At 36.0% G+C, this 23,890-nt stretch overlaps 1 protein-coding gene across 3 annotated transcripts in view; it reads right to left on the bottom strand.

Moving 5' to 3' along the window:
• Nucleotides 1-23,890, bottom strand: part of srgap1a (SLIT-ROBO Rho GTPase activating protein 1a) — a 93,582-nt gene that overhangs the window by 51,785 nt on the left and 17,907 nt on the right. For all 3 annotated transcript variants that reach the window (XM_087798124.1, XM_087798125.1, XM_087798126.1), the window contains exon 2: nucleotides 8,872-9,067. In XM_087798124.1, coding sequence (XP_087654250.1) covers nucleotides 8,872-9,067 — 196 coding nt within the window. The remainder of the gene's footprint in view (nucleotides 1-8,871; nucleotides 9,068-23,890) is intronic.

Raw genomic sequence — 23,890 nt, 5'->3', positions numbered from 1 at the left:
GCTAATGCTTTTATGTTTTTAATTGAGATATGTTGACGGAGATTTATTGTTGTATTTAAATGAATGAAACTAACTTTACAGTACTGAGTGTGATTTGTCACATTATTAGAATCGGAATGTTACTAAGGTTTTTTTGTACTGTAAGTGAAAGTGCTTGCTTTCTAGGCACAGCTTGCTGCAAGGGCGCCTCGTATTGGTGTTTTCCAAGCACCTCAAAACTCAGAAGTGGAAGCAATGCTCAGAACAAGTATCATTTAAATGTAGAATAATATGTTGACCAAGAGGTTAATTAAAATTAGTCCCAAAATAGATGCAATTTCAATATTTTAAGTGGGTTTCAGACAAATCATCTTGATTTAATATATAAGCAGTTCAATAGAAAATCAGAAAAATAGGGTCAGTAGAAGAATGCTATCATAGATAGTCCACTTGGTGTTGGTGGCAGTTCTCCAACTTCCAAGGTCGGAAGTCCAAGTGCAGCAGAAATAAAACTGATTTTACGATTTTTTCCCTATGTACAATCCATGATTTGACTTAATATTTAAACATTCATTTAACTTAAAAGGTTAGTTCATCCAAAAATTCAAAATTCACCCCTTTCTACTCACCCTCATGTCGACTAAGGGTTGGGATTATGTTCAGAGTAATCTGTTTCTTTTTAGAGTTATAAGCAAAAATGCATTTTTCCTTTATCCAAAAAGACCCTTAAAAACATCCAAATACCTCCATACTGCTCGTCTGTAACGTCCATTTTGTATTGAAGCCTCAACACTAGGAATTGTGACATACATGTTTGTCTAAATCTCGAATAAGAAACAGATTACTCTGAAAATAATCCCTACAAGATGATGACATAAAGGGGAATAGAAAATATATTTATTGAACTATCCCTTTAACTAAAGTAAGAGTAAAATGATCAAAAATACTTTATTTTACATGTTAAAAGTTAAGTTAAAAATAATTTTATAAGGGAGAAACCATATATTTAGTAGTTTCATTAAAAAAATAACAATTAACAATTATTATGAGGGTGGTTTGACTTTAACCGACTGTAACATTTTCATGGTATATATACACCATGATTTTCCACGACACAAAATATCATTTAATGGGGATAATTACTTCCTGACAGTTTTTTTTATTTTTAATTCAATTATTTTTTTGCACAATATGAACATTCAAATGTAAATGGACATCGGTAACTGCATCATAAATCGACTATTGTGATGTAGTTGGCAGAAGAAATACTTCTAAACATTCCTTTCCACGTTTTTTTTGGTTGAAATATTGGCTGGTCGTTGGAAATGATTCAAATGAAGTACATTAGTGAATTAAAAACTGAAGCTGCCAACAGAGAAGAGCCGGAAAACTAGAAGGCAACAGAGAGCAGTAGCTGCAAAGTGTATCTTTAATCCATGTGTATTATTTATTTATTATAAGGTATACGGCAATGTGGCTGTTGAATCGTATTAGTATCGTAGTTTTAAATAAAATAACAATGACTTAATGACTCGTAAAACAGATCATGTGAAGAATCTTCTACCATAGAGGCACCAGGTTTTCCCACAACTAGAAGAGACGGACAAGTCCCTAAATCTCTGGACGTGTTTGTTCATGGACTGACCTACTAAAACAAACTTGAGGGCTTTAGTCGGGAGGACAGAGTGGGAACACAAAGAGAGAACTGACACAAGCAGGAATGACAAAATAACCACTGGGAGTTGTTTACCCGACATAATAGCAGGAAAATGTCTCAATGTCATCATTTCCTTTTTCGACCCCGGGGCAGGAATTGGGTCAGACAGACGTACAGACGGACAGAGTGACCACACGGGGGGGCAGAGAAGCAGGTGAGGACGAGGCAGAATTAAAAACAGGGGGATTGTATTTACTAGCCGGTGTTGGTGGGAGTGGCCCGATCAATGTCAATCTATTTATGCACGTTCGTAAAGTCGAGAGCTGCAGGCACTCACCGATAATGATGTCAACGTGTAGAGCGGTGACACAGTCGGCCTCGCTCGCAACAAATGAAAAATGACCAAACACTCTCGTATTTATTTACATTCATTAACCAAAACAGACGGAGCGTGAGCTCACCCTTTGGATTGTGCATTTCTTGAAAACCGAGCTAAATTTAAAAACGGTTCACTTTCTTTGCACAAAGAATGCAACAATAAAATGATTTGATTCATAAAATCTGTTTCAAATTTCACAATACTTCATGAATTCAACATGTCTGGTTGCAATTCATTTGCCGAGACCAATTTCTAAATCGTCTATGGCCAGATTATGGCTTAAATTCTGCATCGTTGACATATTTAGCTTTAATGGTACAGTAAAGACAGTTTTTGACTTTTAATGCTTTTTTTAAAAATGAAAACTAAGAACCAAGATCGTGATTAAGTAATGCCAAATATGTTATATATATATATATATATATATATATATATATATATATATATATATATATATATATATATATCTGATACATTTTAACTATTCCAGTGGGGACTTTGGAAATATACATTAAAAACAAACAACAAACATTTTAATATGAATAGAGTTGCCTTTAATAAACATAAAGATTTTAAATATAATATTAAATTTAACTTGCATTTCTGGAACAAAAGAACCTCTGAGTTCCGAGTTATACAATAGCAAAACGTCAACCAGAGATTTGAAATGATGATATTATATATATATATATATATAATATTGATACGGTAATGTATTGTGATATTTTGACATCCACTACGATATTGATATTTTGTCTCTTAACGATTTTCTTTTGTAAAGGTTCATATTTTAGCCTTGTTGTGGGTAAAATATGATACAAGTTAAGTATGGAATCATGTATGAATTAAACAACTTTTTTGATTTTTGGTGTTTAAAAGCAAATGTTCATTTGTGCTTTTGTTTTGAGTAAAATTGTATTGATTTAAAAAAAGATGAACTGTTTAAAAATTACAATTTATCACAATATTGCATCGTGATACAATCGTATTGAGACTCAAGTATCTTGATGAGTATTGTATCATTAGGTATTTCCAAGTACTATGATTCAAATTGAGGATTTGTTGATGGACACCAGCTACACCGAAGGCTGTGGAGATCTGTGGTGTTTACCCGGTAAAAGTGAAGTTTCACTGATTCCGGAGAGAGACGGTATCTTTGTGTAACTTCATTGACCTGAACTAACACACCAACAGTCATGCTTGTTACGACATTAACTTCAATAGTGAGAGAGTCATCTTGATGAATCCACAATCATTTATCTTGAGGGGTTAGGAAAAGGAAATGCAAGAACAAATACACTACAAAGTAGAGTTGTCACAAGAACCAATACTACGGTACCAATTTGGGCCCAGCCCACAAAAACAAATGCAACGATACCAGCTTTTTTTGGTACCGTAAGTACTGAATACATTTGTTCTTAAAGGAACTGCACTATGTAAGCGCCAACGAAGAACCTCTACCATCTTCGAAAGAAAAAACAAGACACCTCGTTCTATTGGCGAGCTTGACGTACCATTTGGAAATTCTTTGGATTCGGGTGAATGTTGAGTAATTATTAACCCTGAAAAACCTGCAAACCTATCTCTGAAGTTTGAAAAAAAACTAAAGGAGGAATTTCAAAGTTTGAGAGTAACACATATATATTATATGATAATAATCTTTATTAAATTCCTTTTTATCTTATCTTTAAATGAACTTTTAGCGACAGTAAAGTTGGCGAGTTATTAGCTAACTTGTTCGAAACAAGAATTGGAGCGGCAATTTCACCGTTTTATGACTCAACAGGACAGAATCTTGAAGACAGTACCAGCTGTGGCTGTGTACATATGAATAAATTATTAACCTCTCCGTGCACTTCCCCTCCCTGAACAAACTGCAGAACACGCCACTATTCTATGGGTTTTAACATGTATCCCGCAGAAACAACTGGGCTCTTGTTTGTCCATCTCCGCTCGATCCTTTGTGGCGGTTCTGGAAAGATCCAGTAGAACAACACAAATGGACTCAGCTGAGGCCAGTGAATGCTACATTCACAGCATGGACCCACACAATGATCGGCTGTGCACGGCTCAGTTTAACAGAGACCGCATTCGTGACACCATATTTCCATCCATGGACAAATGAAATGGGATGGGAGGTCCAGGTCAAATAAAGGTGATAATTATACATTAGTTTGAAAATGTAATAAAGCACTTCAATCTGAAGATTAGTAACTGATGATAGTTTTTAATTAAAATGCTTTCTAAAACCAAAACAGGAAATAAAGACAACCCTCTAATGTACTTTTCTGTACTTTGCATTTTCACCACTGAAACTTCTCAGGCTCTCTCACATGGTGATGGGGTTCATTTAGAATGACAGATCATGCAAAGCCAAAAAGGGAGTTACATACAACTGGATACGAATATTATATTCACAATCTATACTCTGGAAGAACTTGTTTTTAGTGCACAAAATGTGTATGATGGAGCAGGTGACGGAAGGGAGGATTTCCTCTCAAGTTTTGCCTTCTGTGAATTTTCTGTTTCCTTTGGAGAATTGGGATTAAAAGGGGAAATAATAACATGACTGTATACAATACTGTATCAATATTAAACAGCACTACATTTTTATTGCAATTTATTTATATATTTTTTGGCTTTCAATTTATATTTTCCTTTTTTTTTTTTTAATCATAGTTTTTAATAGTTTATATTTCAGTGTGTGAAATAACAATGAATTCCAGAGAGATTGCAACAATAACTGAGGACAAGAGGATGCAGTCGACTCCAGCAGATATTATAGCTGATGTTTGGAAATATTTTGATTAAAAACAAATGAAAGTAGTCACAACTTTGTCAAGAGTTAATTGGTCAACCCCAGAGTCAAGTTCTTGGCCACTACTACAAATATATACTATATTCCTACAGCACTATATCGTATCGTTGCCCGTGTGTCGTGTTACGTATCGTATCCCAAGATTCTTGCCAATACACACCTGACTTATTACTATGATTACTACTAGGTTTGAAAGATTATTGTAAAAATATAATTGCGATTATTTTCCGAAATATTGTGGTTACGATTATTTATGCAATTACTTTTTTAATGTCCTCTTTTTATGCATTTTTAATCTAATACAATAAATTACTAACTTTACATTAAAATGTATTTTTCTTTGATTCTCAAGATTAAGTTATAAAGTAATTTTTTGCTCAATCCTTCATCCCTAATTACTACTATTATTTTCTATTATTTCTTACTAAGTGTAAACATGCTTTATTGTACATACAAGTTTATTTTCCTGAATTCAGATTGAATACAAAACATGTCATTAGGTGTTAAACAAAAGCCTGGATTATTTGCATTTGATTTTCAAAGTTATTTCATTTAAGTAAGAGTTGAAGTAAATTGCTTCGGATCCCCTCTACACATAGTATTTAAATGCTATCGCACAAAATGTGTTATAATATCATTACAATATGGTGCCGGTTGTATCACAAAGCACAACTATTCAAGTTAAAAAAGAAATAACTGGTATTATTGAGCTTAAAGGATAAAATATAAAAAGAAAGTAGGGGAAACTAATTCTAACTATATTGAGCTGAGCTAGGAGGTAAATCATGTCGATCCCAAAACTACCCCAGGTGTGGGACAGGTGTAAAGTGATCCACCTGTAGATCCTACACTGACTAAAGTAGATTGCAAATAAATCGAGATCATAAACTTGAATGAGATGCCAAATACATTTTCTTCCTTTTTTAACAAGGTATTTTCAAACAATATTTTATTAAAGGTGCGTCCATTACTGTAGGGTTAACATATTTGTATCCTTGTTTCACTTACATGTAAATACATTTCTGAAGCATTTCACACTCACATTAAGGAGGAAATGTGAGCTGCAAGATATAATGAGGAAAACTTACAATGACTCATTGTATGATCGCAAGCGTAGCCTTTCGGCTGTTTGCTATAATCCAATATTGAATATTAAAACCATTTATCAGTCTCAGTATAAGTCAGAGTAACAAATGAGAAATTACATAAATATTCAGTTTAAAGATTAAATATGTTGGTTTGTATCAGCAAGACATTTTTTAAAGATCAGATTAGACTCTATAAAAAATATTTCTTATAGTCTGGGAATAAATTCAACATGAGGGAAGTATTTATAATTTTTATAGTAACAAATGAAAAGTGTTCAAGATGAAGCGGTTTTCAACTCAAGGCTACTTTAATTGTTAGCATCATTAAAGAGAGTGTCTGGCATCATCAAGTTGCTCTCAGATGACTCATTCTAGAACTTTAAAAATAAATAAAATTAAAGGTTTCGTTCTAAATTGCAACACACCAAGGTTACACAATTCTGTAGGCAGAACAAACAGGCTTATTGTGAATTAAGTGGTTTGTTTGTGGAGCTAAAAGACGGGAGGTTTCTGCTTTTGACGTGAAAAAACAAACTTGGAAAAGAAAGAAAAACAGACAGAGGGAATGTGGACATGAAAACATGTCGCTGGTAAAATGGGAAGCGATTTTGATGATAGTAGGAATGCTGACAATTAAAACCATGCGACCTGCAGCTCGTGCTGCAGACAAACACTGAACCTGATGACCGAAGGTAGAATGTTTTTTTGACAGGGGAACCATTTTGAAAGCAAATATTTGAGATCAATTATCCAGACCTAGCTGGCACAATTCTGTTGCTCCAGCTTTCTGCGTCCATGCCAAGCTAACCTGTCACACGAATTCTTGCTCAAGTCGACAGACATAACGAAAATACTATTTTTCCCTGACCGCAGCCGAGTCCGTCCAAAGAAAACATCCTGTAGAATGTGTAAAACACAGAAGCTCCAGTGTAGCAGTGCTGTTTATGTGCAGCACACGAGTTAAACGCCCACATAGGGATTTAATTTTATTTAGCTTACTGCTATTTGCCGGAGAAATATGCTCCACAGCTTTTGCCAAACGTTCACCCTGCAAATGAAGTGACCAGAAATTCCGGGATGAAAACCACAGACTGCCATGCCAGCCAGTGTTCACACCCAGGCACAAAGCTGTCGCAGCCACGGAAGCGACAATAAAATAGAAGAAGCACGACTTCTTCTTTTTGGTCCCACAAGACGTGCCAGCATATTCGTTTTTTGAAGGCAAACGTATGTTAGCTCATCGAACTGTTAAGCTCAGCATCTTTTCAATATACAGACACGGGCTTCAGATACGAGTGTCAAAAGAACTTATATGGCATCTTTAAGAGTAACCGAGTTGGCAAAAAAGGCTATGTAATGTTATAACACTTAAGTTTGTTCTTGGTTTTAACGTAACAGGAGTTGTACCACCATGGAAACCCATACTGCAAATCAAAATAATGTTATGCTCCCTTTCGTAGATGCCTTTTACTGTGTCCCTCTTCACCCGAACTCATCAGCAATCAACTGATTAAGCTTCCTCGTTCCAGTCCGTAGTGTCAGGTCCCTCCAAAATCTGGATGGAAAAGTTTACCTGTCGATGTTCCTCATGAATTGCCATTTGTGGGAGTTGACCGCTACGTTATCTCGGTTTTGTATTTATATTTATTGTTTCTGTTTCGTTTTAATTTGCTGTTACCTTCTGTAAGTGTCTCAGATTTTCGTTTTCCATTTGATTTAGGTTCACCCTCTGTTTTTGTTAGCGTCAGGGATATTCTTGTTTCTGCTTTTCGGTCATTGTTAAATGGTTTGTGTCGAATCTCCTGCTCTCCAGTACATGCGCCCCTGTCTGACTAGTTACAGGTATATACACAACATGTAACTTCTACTAGCAGAATAGCACTTTCTATTAGTAATGTCACAGATCCATGCTTTAAAATAGTTTTATTTTAAAGAAAAATGGCAAATGTCTACAAAAATATAACTTCCTGACTAGTCCTGGAATGAATGACAAAATGTATACTGAAAAATCAAATCAAAACTAGAATGAAAAATATATATTATTAATCTTGTTTTAAGAACAATAAATGAAAAATAAATAAAAACACATCATTGTGTCTATTCTAGTAGAAATAGGGATTTCTTGCTTTAGTAAATAAACAGGTCAAAGTTAGTTGATAAACATATTTAAAAAAAGGCTAGAAATATATTTAAAAAATATATAGTGTATACTGTATTCTGAACATGATTCACAAGATTTTTTTCATAAATGTGACTTAATTTTTTAAACTGCGTTTTTTCTTTGTTACGTTTTTTTATTCCAAGTATCTTGCTCTTTCCAACATTTCTCAACTCTTTTTTAACAAAGGAAACTCCCACGTATCCTACAATTGTGTCGTCCATCATTTTATGACCCTGAACTCACCCACGGGATCCCACCACAGAAAGAGATGCAAATATAAAACAAAAGAAATACCACTAACTACTATCCTGTCATGTCTCCTAACTAAACCCAACCTTTCTTTAATTATAAAGAACAATGTATTTCAATTCTAGTAAAACATTATAAACCCTTTTGAGACAGACAAACTAGAGCAAAATACAGCTACATTCACATGAATGCATTTATAACTTGTATAATTCGGGCTTACGCGCATGTACAAACATGACAGCTTGTGATTTGAGATGATTATAGAGTAGATAAATGTAAATTACCATTTCTTCCTGAAGGAATAAATAGTATAATGGATTTTTCTCCATTTATAACGTCTAGAAAACATAGAATATTGAATATAAAGTCTAACATGAAGCTCATAATTGAACTTTTTAAGAGTTTATATGGTTAAAGTCGACTTGTTTTTTCTCCTTGACTCAGTAGGTCCACCTAAGCCAGATCTTCGTAATCCATTTTTTTTACTCATTTCTTGAGGTATTACAGTGACAGGGAAACAAAAGATCATCTTGTTCTTACTTGTACTGTTGGTGGTCCTTGGTGCTCCGAGTCTTGGCCATGAAGCGTTCAGCCAGCTTCTCCAGGTTTCTAGAGTATTCCATCTCAATCTCCGCTTTCTTCCTGAAGAAGTCCTGCAGGTCCTGCAGCAGCTGGACCCTCACCTCGGTTTGCTGGTCCAGACATTTCTGCTGTTCTACCAACTGGGCCCGGATTTCTGTTGAACAGAGAAGAATACGTACATTTAAAGGAAGTACTACCAGCAGATTCTGTTTTGACAACAGTATTTCTAACAAACATTATACCATGAAATTAGGCAACACTTGTTAACACGACTGCAGATGCAGTTTTTTTTACGTTCCATCCGTGAAAAGAAGTCAAATATCTCGACTCCTCATCTAAAATCATTCACCGGTAATAATGAAAGCAAGTATTGCAGAAGATGAACATCCCGTTATCCCTCCGCGCTTTCTGTCTGGATGTTTATGAGGAAATAACGTTGGCAACCGTGGTCTCAGGTGTTTCATTAAGACAGCAAATTACTGCAGGATAAACTAAACATAATTCCCATCACACCCTGGAGTGAAGACGAGCACAAACACACACAGAGTGCGAGACACAAACTCATCAGTGACTCTTGAATAGCCCATCCAGGAAGCAGTAAAGATCTTGTTTACAAGTTGTACGTGCAGGTTGGAGCGAGAGGTCACGGATGGGAGGAGGAAACGTATTCGTGGGTCTATACAGATGAGAATAAACTCACACACACACCATTGAACCCTTCCTTAAACTTCTTTACGTCTCAAATGACCAATAACTACTGAATACATTTGACACAATAGTCACATGCAAAGTTTGAGTGATTGCAATTGTAGACTGCGATTTTAAAAAGGCAGTTTAAATACGGTTTACTGAATAAAGAAAACCTTCAAAACATTCCTGAACATGAATTAAACTAGCAAAATCTAACCACCCAGTCATTTTGAAAAAAAATACCGCAATTCAAAAATAAAAGTATGTTTAGTTAAATGTTATTTAGAAACAAACTGAAAGTTTACTTCTTTTTTTTATATTTAGCCCTTGTTTTAAAATCGGTAAAGATTTAAGAACAACATCGACTACTTTCAAACTAAAATAAAAAAAAGTATAATGTTGATTCATACCGAGAAAAATACTAGTTAATTTTGCTATAATCCAATGTTCATGTTCAAACATCTACATAATGTATAAAAGGGAAAGAAATTATGCATTTATGTATAACAAACTGTAAGTAAGTAAGTCATTTATATCTGTAGAGCGTTTTTCCAGACCAGGGTCACAAAGCGCTTAAACAATCAAAACAATAATCAATAAAATATAAACTTAAAGGTCAAGATAACACCGAGACAAACCCAGGAGTTCCAGAAAATCAAGGAAATGCCTGTACAAATAAAAATGTCTTAAGATGTTTCTTGAAGGAGTCAGTAGCTCTGAAAGTAAGAACCAGAATTTTAAAGTTGATCTTGAAAGGAACTGGAAGCCAGTTAAGAGATTTAAGCATCGGAGAAATGTGAGTTCTTCTACTGAATTAAACTGTTTACCTCAGTTCAATGCATCATGGGCCTGGACGAGGTGACCTAGGGATTGTTTTTTCATTTACATTTAGATCACCTGAAGCTTTAAATAGATCTTATTTTTAATGACCGTATGGACAATGTGGAAAAATGCAGCTAATGGTAACTGATCACAGCAGTGAAGTAGCTACTGTACTGTATGTCGATTTAGCCATTTCACCGAAGGATTCAACATCCAAGACGGTAAAACACACACACAAAAAAAGAGAAATAAAACGAGGCCTTTGTTTCACTCGTGCAACGTATCGTAATTGATCATTTGAAGCAATTACATCCATGACTGCACACAGCACTTCATTAGGTTTTGCATTTTCTAAATTCAACATTTGGAGTTGAAGCCTTCACTCTGAATAGAGCGTCTTTTCTGACCTACATGTGATTCCTTGTCCACTTATTAACTCTCTTTAGTCGAAGAAAATGGTTGCTCAGACCATATATTCCAGAGTAAAACATAATTAATTAACAACATGATTAAATATATAAGAATTAATAAAATAAATTAGATATTAACAAAATGTGGTAAATAGCAGGATGTCTCCAAAAAGTTTAGACACATTATTCATAGTAAGATTTTTTTTTTTCAAGTATCTTTTATTGTTTATTGTCCTTGTCCAACTACTCCATGCTAATGTTCGTTCTTCTTGATCAAGTTTATACGTTATATCATTTTTATTCTGTTTCCGTCCTGGTCTCAATCTGAGTTCTTGATTCAATTGGTCTTGAGCGTTATTTTATCTTATCTCGACACTCTCCGGTCGTGGTCTCGGCTGAGGCTTAACCCGCTTAGTATCCTGATATCACTTTTGACCAAGTGTTGTAATATTAAGAAGATACTATGTTAAAAATAGCTTCTGATCTGGTGCCAGTTACACTGAAGCACTTGTGGGCCACATTAACGATAACATGGTTGGCCTGGATTGGGTCCTCAGAATTTGACAAACATTTCCATTTATACTTTCAAAGGTTCGTTTGATGTCAGCTCATCTGAGAAAATGAAAAACAAAACAACTAAATAGTTCCTAAAGAACATTGTTTGATGATCCAAACAGCTTAAAACAATGAAACTTAAGCTGGAAAATCTTCTATATTAGATGCATTAAGTTGGATGAAGGTAAGGATGATATGTTTTTCCAACATTAGCGAAAAGATCAAGCTTTTTTAACCCCGGAACTAATATGTAAAGTGAATGCCGAAGTAACCGCAGTGTTGATGACATCCGTGCTTTGATCTCGCTAATGCTCCATCTCAACCCCCCGCTGGAAGCATTAGGCGAACAGAACCCACAGAGTATCAGACTTCGGGTCTTTAACCCGCTAATAACTGTTATCCAAAGTTCCTCTTAAGTCAGATCCATCTTGCTGTCACCGAGTGTCGCTCCGCCATTACGTGGCGCATTCCTGCCTTCCTTAGGTCATCTGTATGGTAAACACGTGTGGAGGCCTTTGTGCCGTGGATTTAAGGATGAGGGGGAATGTGTGGTGGGGGCATCAAAGCCTTCTGTGATCCACTTCAAACCTCAAACCAGGCGAAAAAAAAAAAAAGAAAGAGAAGAGCACCTGGGTGGAGAAATAACGCAGCGAGATTTCAAATGTAGACAAAGTTTCGCAGATTCTAAACCACAACAAATCCAACCGACCCGCGGCGATCACGTTAATATGGGCTGGTTGACTTGGACAATGAAAAAGGGCAGCGCATCAGTCAGGTCCGACCAGAGCCCTTTTTGTTTCTCTACTGGACGCCGTCCAATTGCTCCTTTGGAGGCCACACCACATACTTCACATAACCCCTTTCATGGCGACAAATGTGCTCAAAGTTGCAGTTTAGAAAGGCCCGATTTGCCTGATAGGCTTGATCTTTTGTCGGGGAAATCTGCTTACTAAGCTGGAAGAGTACTGACCTAAAAACTTGACCTCCCAGGGCTCCGACTACCAGAGCAGCAAACACATCATTGATGGCTTCTATAAGCCTGTGAAACGCTCTCTTTCTGTGTACCCCCATCAAAAATTCAAATCTCCTCCGTTGCTTCTATTGAACACCATTTATAGCAAAACTATCTGGGCCACGCTTCACCAGATCGGTCTCCGGGATGATCTCCTAGAGGAGAGTTTGTTCATCAGGAGTACCTTAAATAGCAGCGACATCCTTAGGGAGAGACCAGGGATCACTAGAACGGCCTCTCAATAAGCTTCAGACCCAAGGATTATTCACTATGGATACTCTTTGTACACTTCGTCCTGAAAAGTGGATCATTTCCTTAAGGTCATTTAATAAAAATCTCTTTTTGCTTTTTTAAAATCTGGATAAAACAGGGAAAAGAAGTTATTTTATTCTCATAGGATCACATTAAAGACATTGACTGTTCTTAGGGTGGCCAATGAAAAACTGAAAGAAGGGGGAGGGGGGAAAAAAAAGGGAAAACTAGGGAAAATAACAGGAAGGAATAGAAAGAAATGTAACATCTAATCCTTCCATGATAACATAAAAATGTCCATTTTATATAATCAAACCACATTTTAAATACATTAAACCAAAAGGTAAATCCAAAAAAAAAACGTAACTATGTAAAGGTAATTAAGTACATTTTGAGGAATAACAAATATTAATAAAAAATGAAGAAAGCAAGAGTCTTAAAACAAAACTTAAACTTTGCCAATTAATCTGGCATTGAACTAGCTATGAGTAATACTTAAAAAAGAGACAATAGTAAAGTATATTTTTGTATTTTTAGTCATGAGGGTCGCAATTATACAATTTAAGGGCTGCATAATGCACCAAAAAGCCATTTGTTATGTCACTCAAGACACTACCATTAAAAGTAATCATCATTTTAAATCGTTGTGACACATTTTCTTCAATAAAAAAAAAAAAATATTTTACTTCCAATTTTAATCATGATAAATATATACGATGATGAATCCATCCCTGTATGTCGACCAACATTGACGAAAAACAGGATAAAAACCATCAAAGTTGATTAGAAAATGTCCGTCGAGCTCTCAACAGAGCACACGCTTTCAATTACAGCCAGAGTAGAATCATATGCCTTAAAGATCCCAGAATCCACGGTTCATCTTCTGAGGTTTTTTAGGGCATTTCTGGTAATCCAACAAGGCTCTACTGCTATAATCATATTCAGGCCATCAGTCATGTTTATGCCTCTTTGATAAACACCAACCATATGCCATCCTGATCAGACCCCACAGTTCCATTGGTTAAAGATGTGGACGCTGGTCGACTTAAAGTGACTCAGTGTGTCGTAATAAGTTAGTCAAGGCTTGTGCAAAACAGGAATTGGTTTTTACTGAATGAATCATGCTAGCTATATTAATTTTGGGAAGCATGGAAACAGTATTTTTTAATGGTTGATAGATCAGTAAAGATCAAAAAAGTGTCTAGTAGAAAATTGCAAAATTGAAGTTCCTATAAAAAAACGACTTCTTCCTGTCAGTTCAACTATGCCACCCTGTCTGCACTCTCTACTTTACCCAAAGTAACATAAGGTTTTGCAGTACCTTTACATCCTTTCCACACTTATTTATGAACATGTATTTTGTCTTGACCTTCGAATCTCTTTCCCTCAACTTATGTCTTCCACCTAACATCACTATACAATAGGTTAAAATAACAAGAACTTGTAAAAAAAAAAAATAGCTTGCATACTGTATAAGTTCATCGTAATATTGTACTCCCTTGTCTTCTGATATATAAAAATGACTTACTAGCTTTTAGCTAACTTTAGGCCACACATGGACAAACGCTGCTATTTGGTGGATGTTTCTTTTACCTTTTTATGTGATAAAGGAGGGGCAGTTTCACAATTTTTTTAAACGATAAAAATCCAGATAAACATGGTATTTAAGAGGTAATTTTTTTTTCTTCGGCTGTAAAAACTGCCAGACAATAGAGGGGAAGATCAAGATTGTCCGGTTCCTTTAGATAATAATAAGCTTTTAGTTTTACAAGGGCAATAAATGGAATATGTCTGATATATGATCCAGTGGTCATATGGAGGTCTTTGGAAAATAGAGATGCATTAGATGCTGGGAACCAAAAACCACAGCCGTCCTTTCAGGTATACGAGTTTAAAACAGAGCAGCAAGTCCACAAATTGTTTCAAATCTGGTTAAATTCAGCAATAAATGTGTCAAGTAACAACCCAACATGTCTGAAAAAAAAACACACAGATTTGCCAGAGAGGAAGAACAGGCTCGTTCTGTTCACGTGTACAAAGCCAAGCTACACAGTCCCGGCTGCCAAGCTCTCCAAGATGTTACAGAGCTGGGTTATGAAGAGCGCCATTACAACGTCTTTCTGACATGTTTCCTGCGTCCAAAACCACAGAAGGGGATTCCATTGGAAGCACTGTTTGCTACCGAGTCTCTGAAGAGGATTGTTCGATTGGCATGACAAGAATTGGACATGAAGTCAACCAAAAGAAAAGTGTGATAGACAAACTAGTCTAATAGCACGAGGAATGAATGAGTCTATTAGTGTTGCATCATGGGAGCAGCATTCATGCACTTCATCTGCTTCTCTGCTCACTGATGACAATGTTTAGAGGACGACGGTCATCATCCATGATGGATAGTAGTTTGTCCAGAGATCTCCTTTCTCCTGAGATGTTTTGGGTGAATAAAGAGAATCGTGACTCCACTGATTTAAACAATGATGGCTCAAGATGTTTCAGCCATTTCTCAAAAAAATGTTCTTCTAGGTTTTGTCTTTTGAAAACAAAAGTTGTAATGAGTGTTGAAGATATAACACATTGACCACTTTTGTCTTTTATCTAAAATAAAACAACAAATTCTAATATATTTTGTCAATATATAGTATAAGATATACATTGAGGGCATTTGAAAAAAAATGCAATTTAAGTATATACAATTAAATTACTACATTTTAATATCATTTTTAAAATACATATCTACAGATACTTTACCAAATAATCATTTAAAAAAATAAAATAAGATATACATGATTTATTAAGTTTTGAAGAATAACAAAGAAAAGCAGTCAAAATAATTAACATGAATAAAATACAACAAAGCAGTGGTTTTGAAATAATAACAAAAAACAATGATGGTGATAAAAATAATAACCAGATAGAAATAAACATAGTTTAATAATGAGATAGAAAATACTTTTTATCTTTTACCGTTTTCCCATCATATTAAGTCCCTTTTCCTTCATTAGTTTGGCTCGACAGCCCCTCGCAACAATCCCACCCCATAATGTTGCCCCTTAGGAAATGTTATTTCCCACCCCGGAGCTTTATCCTGATCATTAATCTGCTGTAATATTCAACCAGAAAAGTTTAATATTCTATAAAAGAACAGACGGAAAACAACATTAGCGCTGGTGTTTTGATAGTCGTTTGAGATCAAAGCAGAAGCTTATTCAAGTTTTAAAAACAGAAGTTTATAATTCTGTAATGCATAATTCTTCTCGACTCGAGGAGGAAACTCATGCTCAATCAGATCAGACTGAAAAAGGGAAAAATGAACTTCCGGATCGATGCTGGATCCATCGCTGTGGTGATGTTGAATTGACTCTGGGATGTAATAACGTCTGTTGATGCTCATGGTTTCTGAGGCGCACCAGAGATGAATCGCCGCCTCTGCGGTCTCCATTGTTTTGATCCGAACTGTATAGGCGTGAGAAGTTGCATGCTCAGGGAAGAAACAACACTTTAGCAAGTTTGTTCAGCTGCTGGTTCAACTGTTGGATCTGGACACACGACTGGTGTGTTTGGCTGAAGAGGATTATTTGTGTCTCGGAATGCGTCTCTCCTTCCGCGTTTACGTGTTTATCCTCGGACAGCAACGCCACGGAACCTCAGTGGTCGCCGACCTACGTCTCTGCGCTCAAAGTTCACTCGGACTTTTATTGACACTCTTGAAAGGACGGGAAGTTTTAAAACTTTATTTGACTAGAACATGGTTTAAATAAAAGGCGACACAGACTTGGAATAGAAGTAAATCAATCTGTCTGGCTCATCATCTGAAGAGAAACAATTTAGAAGAGGGATATTGATTTATGTCAGCTTCTTTGCCAAAACATCTCCCACTCTTCTCAATCATGCCAGCTGTAGCTTCTGCCCTCAAGGGAGTTCTCCTGAGACGGGAAGTTAAAAAAAAAGGAGAGAAAAAATGGTCATATTTTTGGTTCAATGCTTGCCCGGGCAACGACAATGTGAATATTTCCTGTGAGATGATACAGAGGTTTGAATAGCCAGGGCTTCTCCTGGGTTTTTCACATGAAAAATGACACCGTGTTTTGCATCTGGTCTGCCTTTGAGCTTTTGTTTAGGGGGTGTGGGGTGGGGGGGGGGTATTAGTCGTGTCAAAGTTTAAGACAGGAAAGCTGGTATGTAAAGTCAGCCTTCACAAAGCTCACCTCAGGCAGCAGACGTGGCTGGGCAAGTCCACTCTTCTTACAGTTGGGATGTTTGTTTAGAGTTTAAATACTATGGAAATTCTTGGGTCGAACAAGGAAAGAATATTTTTATAAAGATCTTAGGAAATGTAATGAACACAAGTTTTCTTTATATTTGCACCATTTCTGATATATAAGGTTTATAAGGCATAGAGGGGTTAATGCTTAAAATCCAATTAAACAGTAGTTTAATAGTCCTTAATGGTTTTAAAGAGCAAAAAGGGAACCCTCCCTTTTCTATTTTATATGTCAGTAATATTTTTCTTTAAGTATTATGATAAAAGTCTGGCGTTATTCTGGTCACAGATCTCGTAACATTTTTTTAAGGGCTGGTCATGTGACAAATTGCATGAAAACGTATTTCCTTTGCTTTGCTAAATCCTAAAAAAAAATTAAAAAAAATCTAAGCTTGTGAAAAATATCATTGAGAGGTTAACAAAATGCTTTAATATTAGTCATTGCACTTTTAAAGCAGGAAAGATTTTTTTTGCAATTTTTACTAAATATTTAAAAATCAAAGCATGTTTAAAGATGTTGTGCTATCTAAGAGTTTTGTTTTTTTTCTAATTAAGGTGCTATTTATATTATTATATTTATTCTCTCTTTATAATGTGTGCATTTTTATACAGCTAGAACTCTCTCTTTTGAGTTTTCTGTTCATAAATTGTATATTTTGAAGAGCACCTTCACACAAGTGAACACAAGTCAGCTGCTTTAAATCTAGGATTAATTTATTTTGCAATTAACGCTCATCATTAATAGTAACAACAGGTGAAACTCAACTGAATCATTTATTTTATCTTCAAAGACACACTCCTGTTGTCCCCATCATGTTCCTAGTAGTTCATAGTTAGGAAAACATTAAGGTAAAAGAAAGTGTTGCCTTCTCACAAACTGTGAACTCAATCCCAGAGGGGGGGGAGACGAAATATACAGCCTTGACCACTGGATTAAGACGTCTACTCGGTCCTTAACATTCTAACTTGACCAGCTGTCGAAGCTTTAACTGCAATACATACCAGGACTTACTGTTTGAATAATGGGAGGAGCTATTTAAAAAAGGCCGATATGATCTTTAATATAGATTTGGTTAGATTTGACTCGTAGGCCTCAGGTTTGACATTCATATTTAATGAAAATGACTAAACGTGAGATTAGTACAGACAGCTTTGTAGATATCTTTAAAAATAAATAGATTGATAGTTTTAAACTTCCTCAAAATAAACACGACACCAGATGATTCCGTTCAATGATTTCAGTTTAAGGCGCTTCCACACAGACCGAATAACAAAGGAACGTGACTCATGTGACTTCGACTTCATTACAGTGTAGCAATCTCACAACAAGTCTCCCGACCTTCCTCGTGACCTTTGCTTCTCTCGGCTGCGCACTGGACAGTCTGGCCTCAGGTCAGCGTTTGACATCGGCCGCGGTGCTACCAGCAGATGGCCGTTTCAGGAAGTCACTTTGATAATGGAAGACAAATAGGATTAACCCCCCCAAACATAGATCTATAGTCATACCTTGTTGAATCCTCCAAATATTTCCTCTGAGCGGTTTATCATCCTGGAAACCTGCTCATTACAACGTCAGGATTTACAACTGTGGCTGAATCATCAAGACTAGTCAAACAATCCGTACGGTATCAAGTGTCCTTCAGAATAATGAGCCATATATATAGTGAAACCCAAAACGTGTGCAGCCAGCCTACTCTGATTATTCTACTTTTTCTTCAAGTTCAGACCACGACCGTCCACATCTTGGTAACATGTGGAGAGAGTTAAATCACCAAAGAAAGAGAGGAAGAAAAGTAAATCATGGACCAGCTCAACCTGCATGTGGTCATTTTTCCAAATTATATTTTGTTTTTTTGTTCCAATTGTTACTTTGTGTGAATGATTGATGACACCTTCACTCCTGGCATGAGTGCAGCAGATCAAGAAACCCAAGACTGGTATCATAGTTCATCAGAGGAGCACATGAATAATACAGTGCAACACTACATGTGGAATATATTATCCACTTTTATTTCTTCACAAAATCTAATGACTAGTGAAATATGAAAAACTTCATTCCATAAGATGCAAAGATTGTTTTCCCCATCCGTTCTTCAAAACCGTTCAAAACTACTGAGAGAAAGATTCAGTTAATGTGTTTTAAAGTTGTTTTTATAGAGCAGATTAATTCATTTTGACCACCACACAACCAACAGGTGTCTCCTTTCGTTTTAGACATTATGTATATATTATTTTTAAGACAATCATGTATTCCAGTCTGAAAATGTCCTAAAATATGATTTATTTTTCATTTTATTTTCGCAAATTATATTCATTCTGATTTAAATATATTTAAAGGTTGTGTTATGGGGTGGTACATCTCAACTCAGAACAACTGCATCCAGCACTGTTATCAACAAGCTAAGGTAGCAAATACAAAAGTTTATAATTTGCCATTTTAAATATAAAGTGCATATTTTATTGATAAAATGATAGAATGGTTTTGAGGATTTTAAAGTACACTTTCACATGGTTTTAAATTCTATTCCCTAAACAACCATATTCAAGGTCTCGGGGCCAAATTTAGCCCTTGATGTAATCAACATATTGTCATGATAGATGTATAGATAAAACTTTCTTGACCCCTTAGGAAATTCCTTCGGGATTTAGGGAATAATGTCTATTAAAAGTCTCTGGGTATAAAAGTAAGTTTTAAGTTCCACAATGGCAACAATGGAAGGTTTAAAAACAGTAAACTGCAATTAAAAGGATTTAAATCAAATTTGTATTCCTGTTAAAAGACGAGCAGCTTCAACGTGACGTTTGGTTGTTTTTTTAAAATTCATGATTTGATCAACAACAACAAAAAAAAAAAAAAAAAATCAATCAAAGCACAGATTAGGATCCTGTGTAGAGGACGCTACAAGAACAAATGCGGAGGTTGAGCCAACACAACAAATCGTGTAGTCGTGGAGATAAAATTGGCTTATCGTATCTGCTCTCGACTTCCTTGTTATGTGACAAAAACACCCTCTGATATTCAAATCATGCGTCAGCCACCCAAAACAACAAAAACCCTCCGCGGTGATACTGGAAATCCACAGAGGGATTCATTTCAAATCCTCACAAGTCGTCCTGGAGTCCCGCTCAGATCTTCCTGGCACGACTTTTAAGGAATGACTTTCAATGTCAGAAACTGCTGAGTAACTTATCTCTTCATGCAAATGAGCAGCTGGCAAATACTAAGCTAAACTTAAAGTTTGTACCAACACGCTCGCGTTGTTTTTTACTCCCACATACTCCCGCCGGCTTTGGTTTCTTACCTGTAACAACAATAAAAACCCTCCATTGACTTTAAATAACAGTTAGAATTGAACATGGATCCCTTGTGTGTTTATGATGCGAGTGTTGATAAGTCTTTGACAAGTAATTTACCGGTCTTTTATATTCACAACTGCATTTTTAAATAACATTAGATTCACATTCTAATAGATTTATTTAGATAACTCACATATTTTTGTTTCTTATTGTTTGGACTATTGTAACAGTTTATTTTTGTGCCTAAACAAGAAGGATCTGTCTCGCCTGCAGTCAATAGAAAACTAAGCAGCGAGAATTCTGACCTGCTCTAGTAGAAGAACTCACATTTCTCCGTTCCTTAAATCTCTTCACTGGCTGGCAGTTTATTTCAGGATCAACTTTAAAATTCTGGTTCTTACGTTCAGAGCTATTCATGGTCAGGCTCCTCCTTCCATCAGTGATCTGATCCAGCCTTACACCCCAGCTCGGGCTCTGAGGTCTGTGGATCAGAATCTACTGATGGTCCTGAACCGGAGAGAAATCTTTCCAGGCGGTTGGTCCTAAACTTTGAAACGATCTTCCTCTCCCTCTGTGTTTGATGGATCTAGTGACTCCTTCAATAAACTTCTTAGGACATTTTTATTCATGCAGGATTTTTTTGGGACTACTGTGCTTGTGTTATGTTGTCTTCAACTTTTAGATTTTTTTAATTTGTAGATATTTTTGAATGCTTTTTATTTTTGATTGCTCAAGGGCTTTTTGACCCTGGTCTAGAGCACAATTGCAAATAACTATTACTTACTTACTATATTTTTAATTCCACATGTCAAAAAAGGGCCACATTAGCTCATATCTGCATTTTTGACGAGCCCTTTTTTTTTTACTTCTGGGATTAGATATGAGATATGATGCTTTTTTTATGTTGTACTTTGTCCAAACAGTCGGTATATGAACTGGATTTTACTCAAGAACAGAATCAAATCTTGTCAGAAGTTTCATTCACACACGAGAACGTAATGCTAGCTAGAACTTTGTTTACCTCTATTTGACTTTTAAATAAGCACTGATTTTTTATTTCAGTTTTGGGTTAAGGACTGAGAAAAATAAATTTAAAAGACCAGGTTCCTGTTCATCTAACTGAAGCGTTTTTTAGGGTGTCTATATTCTGAATCCCCCAAAAAGACGACAATACTAAGTGGGGTGAGTTTTTAAAAGTCTTTTTTTTTGGGTCAAGCCAAGGGCTAATCTTATTTAAATGCTTATTTTGGAATTAAAAATTAATTTTGCAATACCAGTTATATGGCCTTAAAGTAGTTTTTAGCCAAGACTACGAATTGTACATATCTAATTGTTTCGGTACAAGAACTATTCAAAGTTTCCTCTGAGACAGTGAGAGGTTATTTACTAGTTGTAGAGAAGAAATGTTATTTTTTGGAAAGAATTTTAGGTAGTTAGTACTTTAACCTCAGTTTGCAGGTTTTAATCATGCTTTTTATACGTTAGTTAGTCTACAAACGGTAAATTGATTTAATTATTAAATGTTATCAGAATAAAATGTCAGCAAAGGGACTAAAAGATTTCAATGTTTCGGCTAGCTTCAAATGTATTTGTTAGCTAATGCTAGCAAGTGCTGGTTTGCAGCAGCAGGTTATATATTATGTTAATTTCACTAAAAAAAAAAAACATACTGTATATATGCTAATGTTTGACTGTAGTTTGATTAAAAAAGGATACAAAAACTGAAAGTTTCCAGAACAGAATTATTCATTTTTGGTTATAAAGAGAGCAGGCTTTTTTTTTGGGCTTTAAAGACCAATAACATGTTGTCAATTAGTTCCGGAATAAACATTTAGAAGTTGACTCTGAGACAGTGAGATGGTCCCTGGTTAGAACCTGGTGTTCGGAGCAGTGACAGCTGAAATAATCCACTGTCGGAGGAGGCTTGAGCCTCGTGTCAACATATACACTTTAAGGAATGTGTGGCGTCTGATCCCCGGCACGATGAGCCGAGTGACACGTGTGGTTCCGTTTTTAAACACTGGTCAAATATACACCACATTATTTTACATTAGCACGTATGAGACACTAATGTCGTGATCCAAATCACACCAATTTGCACCTGTAACATATTTCGGGTTAATGTCTCACAAAACCTTTGTGCTTTATTGGAAAAAGGGATCATTCGTAAGTATGGGAATGGGGCGATAAGATCACTATAGAGGGGCAAAGATACGATATATTGTGATACTGTAGGAGCTATTATATATTTACGTATTGTCAAGTACTAGACTCTGGTGTTGCAGAATTTACAGACCATATGACTCTGGAACATATTTTTACTGCTTTCATTTGTTTTGAAACAAAAATATTTCCCAAATAAGAAATCTGCTTTAAAAGCAGCTAGAGTCGACTGAATCCTCTCGTCCTCAGTCATGGCCGGGTTCTCACGAGATTTCAACTTGTAGTTAGAGGTGTGTATTGGCAAGAAACGGGGGATATGATATGCATCAAAATATACAGAGGCAATGATGCAATATATAGCAATAGATTGAAAAAAATAAATACAGTATGTCCAAACACTAGCTTTAAAAGCTAAGTTTAGAGGCTGTATCCTCTCGTCCTCAGTCATTGACGCGATCTCACGTGATGTTGTTGTTCCTTTAGCTGCGAAGCTAGAGGCCAGAAGTTTAATTGCAACGAAAAAAACGAAATAAACTAACACAATCAATAAAACACAAAAAAATGTAAAAGTTATTATTATTTTTTTTTTTTAATCAATAAAGAGCTTTAAAATATATATGCAGTGTTGAAAAGAAGTATGATCTGAAGACCCCTATAAATGACACACGTCATCAACATATTTCCCTGTTTTTTTTAATGGGAAAAAGTAATCAATCAAAGGGAGGATTCGTCCAGGGAGTCATCTCAGTGCACAGCAGATGAATTGTCCATAGGAGCAGCTCAGTTCAAGCCAACTGAAACACATGATCCGTCTGGACAGCTGTTCCATAATAAGACCGAGGGAGCTGTGACTCAGCTTTAACTGGACAGTTGTTCACTTTTAATCTGCTGGTCTATGACACATGACTTCTCATCAACGCTGAGGGTGACCAGATATAAAACAATTCATCCCTATTTAAACAAGCTTCAATTGTTCATTTGTATCTTATATAAAGTCAGAAAAACACATTTAAAATCATACCATCATTTTAGTGAGTCTCCGCTGTTCTCAGAGTTCAACAAAAAAGTTAAGTAGAGCCTTATGTTCGCTCAGGGGAAACGAAGCAAACTGACAGCGCCGAGCAAACTTGAAAAGAGAAGAGGAATTTAATGCTTTACTGGAGGTTTCTTTGAAAGTCTGATGCAACAACATGTGTAAGGCCAAAGCCGCACCAGCGAGGCATAATAATGAGGCCGGCTGGATCCAGGCACTGCACTGCAGCTGAATATATGGCGCGTTTTGAACCCGGAGAGGTGGATGAATAGATGCTCTGTGTGCTGAAACCTGAGGATTAATGTGGAAGATCTTCACCTGAGAGAGGAGTCTTAAAAAGTGTGGGAGCTAAGGAACTCTGAGGATGAATTGATGAGTGAGTCACTCGGAGCGTGACACACAAGCAGATGAGGGCGAGCAAGAGAAGAGGCTGTGAAGTAGAATCCAGAGCACAGTGAAGAAACTTTCGACAGCTTTAATTG

The sequence above is a fragment of the Callionymus lyra genome, chromosome 8, assembly GCF_982586985.1.
Source record: "Callionymus lyra chromosome 8, fCalLyr1.hap1.1, whole genome shotgun sequence".
In the NCBI taxonomy this organism is placed as follows: Eukaryota; Metazoa; Chordata; class Actinopteri; order Syngnathiformes; family Callionymidae; genus Callionymus; species Callionymus lyra.
Note: the sequence above shows the minus strand (reverse complement) of the source record. Positions and strands in the feature narration are given on the sequence as shown.